The sequence below is a fragment of the Aegilops tauschii genome, chromosome 5 (assembly GCF_002575655.3).
Source record: "Aegilops tauschii subsp. strangulata cultivar AL8/78 chromosome 5, Aet v6.0, whole genome shotgun sequence".
Lineage (NCBI taxonomy): Eukaryota > Viridiplantae > Streptophyta > Magnoliopsida > Poales > Poaceae > Aegilops > Aegilops tauschii.
The window spans coordinates 385,123,795-385,129,048 of NC_053039.3; the positions used below are offsets into that span (position 1 = coordinate 385,123,795).

The 5,254-nt window shown below is 46.2% G+C and overlaps 1 protein-coding gene and 1 pseudogene across 1 annotated transcript; one reads left to right on the forward strand and one right to left on the reverse strand.

Moving 5' to 3' along the window:
- Window positions 1-1,064: 1,064 nt before the first annotated feature.
- On the reverse strand, window positions 1,065-3,419 carry LOC141022895 (uncharacterized; annotated as a pseudogene).
- Window positions 3,420-3,811: 392 nt separating this feature from the next.
- On the forward strand, window positions 3,812-4,234 carry LOC109750989 (uncharacterized). The gene has a single exon (XM_020309905.1). The coding sequence runs from the start codon at window positions 3,812-3,814 to the stop codon at window positions 4,232-4,234; it is 423 nt and encodes a 140-aa protein (XP_020165494.1).
- Window positions 4,235-5,254: the final 1,020 nt, after the last annotated feature.

Consider the following 5,254-nt stretch of genomic DNA (forward strand, 5'->3'; position numbering starts at 1 on the left):
CAGCAGGGCACCCCCACACCCTGAAGTGTTGTAGGGAGGGCACCTTTCCTGTCCATAGCTTGTACGGTGTTTTGGGCACCGACTTGCTTGGTATTCTATTGAGAATGTGAATGGCGGTTTTAAGCGCCTCCATCCATAATCCCAATGGCAAGTTGGAATAAATCATCATGTTGCGCACCATATCCATAAGTGTACGATTGCGCCTTTCAGCTACTCCATTTTGCTGAGGCTCGACCGGCATTGAATATTGGGCTACTATGCCAGTCTCCTACAAGAACTTCGCAAAATGTCCAGGGACTTGGCCATACGGAGTGTGCCGACCGTAGTACTCTCCCCCACGGTCGGACTTTACTATCTTTATTCTTTTATCATGCTGATTTTCAACTTCAGCTTTGAATATTTTAAATTTATCCAACGCTTCCGATCTTTCTTTGATTGGATAAATATAACCATAGTGAGAGTAATCATCTGTGAATGTTATGAACGAGTCATATCCATCCACACTTTTCACCGGAAATGGTCCACAAATGTCAGTGTGGATGATTTCTAGTGTGCCTGTGCTATGGATTGCACCTTTTTTGATTTGTTTTATATACTTTCCTTTAATGTAATCTATGCATTGTTCTAAGTCTGAGAATTCTAACGGAGGAAGAATTCCACTTTTGACTAATCTTTCTATTCTCCCCTTGGAAATATTGCCCAAGCGACAGTGCCATAATTTTGATGAGTCGAATGTTCTCTTTCTTTTCTTTTGTTCTTTATTCGACGCGGAAACATGTTCTTTCACATTGCGTACATAATAAACTTTTTCACGAAGTGACAACAAATAAAGCTCATTGTGTAGTAAAGCATCACCCACATAAGCATTATTTAACCATATGGCACACTTGCCATGTCCAAAACAACATTCATAATTATCTTTGTCCAAACAAGAAACACTAGTTAAGTTTGTATGACATGATGGAACAAATAAAACATCTCTAAGTAGAAGATTGAATCCATCAGCTAACTCCAAGGAGATGTCACCGACAGCTTGAACTTCTGCTTCAACTCCATTTGCCACTTCAATGCGTCTTTCGCTTCTTAGCGTAGTCCGCGTCGAATGGAATCCCTGTAAAGAATTTGCAACATGAACAGTTGCTTCTGAGTCAATCCACCAAGTGGATTTTGAAAACTGTGTATACAGGGATTCATTTACAGATGAAACTATACTGTTACCTCTTTTTGCCATGATTGACTTTAGCCAATCAGGGCAGTCTTTCTTGTAATGCCCGGTCTTCTTACAGTGGAGACAAGTGTCTTTGTCCACTGGGAAAGGCTGTTGCTGACGCTGATGCTGATAGGGAGCTTTTCCTTGTGGCTTTGAAGGAGAACTTTTGTTGTTTTGATTGTAATTCTTTTTCTTGTGATCCTTCACATAGTTGAGTGAACCACCATGTGAGGCTTTAAGTCTGTCCTCTTCTTGGACACACATTGCTATTGTCTTTTCAATGTCCCATGTTCCAGGTGACATATTGTAGTTTACAACAAAAGTTTCAAACTCCTTTGGCAGTGAAGCCATGACCAGGTGGACCAGGAGCTTTGGTTTGATCTCCAGGTCCTCATCCATGGGCTTTAGCTTTGCTGCCATATTGCTCATCCTGAGGATGTGCTCTCTTATTCCATGACTACCACCTGTGTAGTGTTCTGTCACCAGTTGTTTTAACACCTGGGTGGCATATATCTTTGAAGAGCCAGTGAACTGGCTCTTTATCTTTGTTAGCAACTCCCCTGCGGAAGTGCACTCTGCAATGGAGCCCACAATGGTGCTCTCAATTGTATTTTTTATAAATGCCATGCACTTTTTGTTTGCATTGACCCACTTTTGATTTTCTATGGAGTATTACATCTCCAAAGGAGCATAATCCCACCTCTTTTTATCCCACGCAGCATCATCATCGGTGGCCTCTCTTACTGGATCTGTAGGTCTGACCGGCTGTGGAATGTCCACAACCCAGTCCAGCTCAGCACAGACAAATGCCAGTTCTACTTTGTTCCTCCACTCAGTGTAATTGTCACCTCTGAGTGTCGGAACATCTTTTAGGCAACACATCAAGTGAAAGCCTCCTGAAATCACAATTTAAGTGACATCAGTATAACAATCATATGCATTAATCTAACGTTGGTCAAATTAAACATAAAATTGTCTATGCAATTAAATCTATATTACCGTTGGGCAAAATATTATAAATAAATGCACCTTTAAATTTCAATAATAAAACATGATCATGTTATTAACAATGTTGGTCATAAAAATAACATAATCATATTCATTTTTAATAATCACTTTAATATGCTCTTTAAAACATTAATACTATCTAAACTTTTATTTTCTTTGTAAAAGAGCACTATTAATTATTTAGCAGCGGAAAAACATGAATAAAAATTCACGGACTTCTTAATTTTTACAGAAACTTTTCTTCGACTAAAATAAAAATTCATGAACTTTATTGTTTTCTTTATAAAATTCATGAACATTTATTTTTCTGAAAATTTCTTGTTTTCATTTTCAGAAACATTTTCAGTTTACTTTTCTATCTTCTAAAAAAAATCGTTGAAATTTTTTTGACTAGAAAACACAATTTGAAATCTGCCAAAAAAACTTAAAATGAAAAAACAGCAGCAGCCGGCCTGGACTCGGCCTGGGCCGCCCGTGGCTGTGGCGTCGGCCCAGCTCGCGCTGCTGCGCCCGTGGCCTCCTCAGCTTTCGGCCCAATAGCCCACTGTTACGGTTAGGTATTCAATCCTGGCCGTCCGCGTAGATCCGATGTCTGCGCGCGTTTCGCTCGAACAAAAACGCGTTCCCGGCCAGGCGAGGGAACCCTAGCCTCATTTCCCCCCTAGCGCGCCGCTCCCTCCCTCTTGCTGTTGGTCTCCTCGCCTGAGACAGCAGGAAGAGAGGGGTTCACCTCGGCCGGCGACGGAAGCCACCACGCCGCGCACGCCTGCTCTCCCTTCCCCCTTTTCCCTTTCTTTTCTCCGGTCTGCAGTGTCGCGCCTCTCCCTGTTCATCTCTGTCCTGTGGCAGCGGAGCTAGGGCGCGGCCGGCAGCCAGCGACGGCGGCAAAAGACACCACACCGCGTGAGCTCCGTCACTTTTCCTTTCTTCTTTCCTCCGTCCATCTCTCCCTCCGATTCCAGCAACAGAGAGAGAAAGGGACGAGCGGTCAAGACCTCCTCTGCTCCCCTTCGCGCCCGAGGGCGGCGGAGCGGCTGCGGCGCCGTGGTATTCTCCCTCACCAGCTGTGCGTCCACCTTGCGGTGAGCGCGCCGCCGTCGAGCGGTTTGGTCGCGGTGCCCTTTGCCCCATGGGGTGGTTCTTCTTCCCGAATCCTCGGCTTGCCGATGCGATTCGGGATCGAGAGGAACAGCGCGGCCATGTGCGGCGGCGCAACTTTTCTTTGAGATTTCTTTGCCCTGTCTAGGGTTCTTGGGGAAAGGGGATTTCTTTCTGTGATTTCTTTTCAACTGAAAAAATCTAACCCGATCTGGCTGATACCATTGATAGATGCACTTTGGATCGGATAGGTTAGATCAATCCGGTAACCTATCTTCTGCCTTGCCTTGCGAGCTTGAACCAGCAGCCATGGTGATGTTGTGGTGCCTGTGATGGCAGTGGGATGGCGGCGGTGGTGTGCTTCTCGTGAGCACCGCGCTAACCCTAGATCGGTAGGGGATTGTTGGTGGGGATTGTGCCAGCGATGAACTTCGTGACACGTGCCCCGGCCCCCACCTCTGTTTATATAGCGCGGGTCACAGGGGCCCACCAACCATGGTTTGGTTGGGCGCCCCCGATCAGGGCGCGATGCAAGGGCCCATCGAACGGGAGAGAGATCAACCTAACAAAGGGCGCCTTCAACGCCTCGCGGCCCTCGACGCCAAGCACGACGGCCTGCTCTGCTACACCGAAATGGCCGGGGGGCTCATGAGCCTCCGTGTCCTTGAGAAGCACTTCGGTGTGGACGAGGCCGGCGGCGTTGGTCCTGACGAGCTCGCGAAGCTCTACCGCGGCCTGTTCGCACGCTTCGACCACGACGGCAACGGCACAGTGGACCGCGAGGAGTTCCGGGCGGAGATGAAGGAGGTCATGCTCGCCGTGGCCAACGGGCTCGAGTTCCTGCCGGTGCAGATGGTCGTGGAGGAAGGGAGCTTTCTCAAGGTGGCGGTGGACAGGGAGCTGGCCAGAGCTACGTGACCGATTTTGCTTGTGCTTGTACGGTTACGAGTGTATGCTGCAGAGCATGAGCCAGGCATCGTTAAGTGAGTGCTAGTGTTTTTTTTCTCCATTCGAAACGAGGACTACTAATGCGGAATGGCATTAGGCTATCTAAGTGTGATTGCGTATTTACAGTGGCAGTCATTTTTTTTGAACCGGGCGTACCCTTTTTCATTTGCATTAAACGGAAATACAATAGTTCCAGATATAACCAGGAAGAAGGGAAAGAGGGTAGCGAGTAGTCATGATTATTACTTAAAGATCAGGCAGTTCATTTGGTGGTTTTGTGAAGCTTTTCTTTCAGTTTTGCTAAACATTAGGTACCCGAAATTTTCATTTGATGGTTTTGTGAAGCTTTTCTTTCAGTTTTGCTAAACATTAGGTACCCGAATTTTTCATTGTGTCGTGGTCACTGCTTCACCCTAAGGTCGAGACGTGAAGGTTGTGGACGGACGTAGATTCCACGGCAGTGTGAGCCGTGAACGAGCGGGAGTCGGCGACTCTGCGGCACGCCGCAGTCTTGACGGCAGAGTGAGTCCTAAATTTGATTGCTTAGATGAGGTGCTAAGGACATTAAAGCTTAGCAACTAAACTCCATAATGCATAGATGCTTAGTTTTTGGTTGCTAAGCTCTCTTCATTTAATTAGGTATAGACTCATATTTGTGTTTCCACCTAGATACACACGCTTAACATTGTTTTTTTCTGGGTCATCATGCTGCTCTCTCTCTCTCTCTCTTCTTAATTGACATGTCACATCATATTTTTGCTTAGTTCGCAAGCTTAGCACATGTATAAGGTGAAACATTGGGAGAGGCCTGAGGAGATACTCAGGCTTAGGTGATACCATGACGTGGGCTCCTGTGAGCCGTTGGATCTCAGATCCGACGACTCCTAAGAGCTCTTGAATATTTTGCATAAAAATCATCCGAGTCTTGAAATTGCGCGAAGGTGTAATAGCTCCTTAGATGCCGTTGGATCTTAGATCCAACAGTCCACG

Bases quoted from the DNA above. Each gene is read 5' to 3' on its own strand.
- LOC109750989 (XM_020309905.1), top strand. From the start codon at position 3,812: ATGGTTTGGTTGGGCGCCCCCGATCAGGGCGCGATGCAAGGGCCCATC.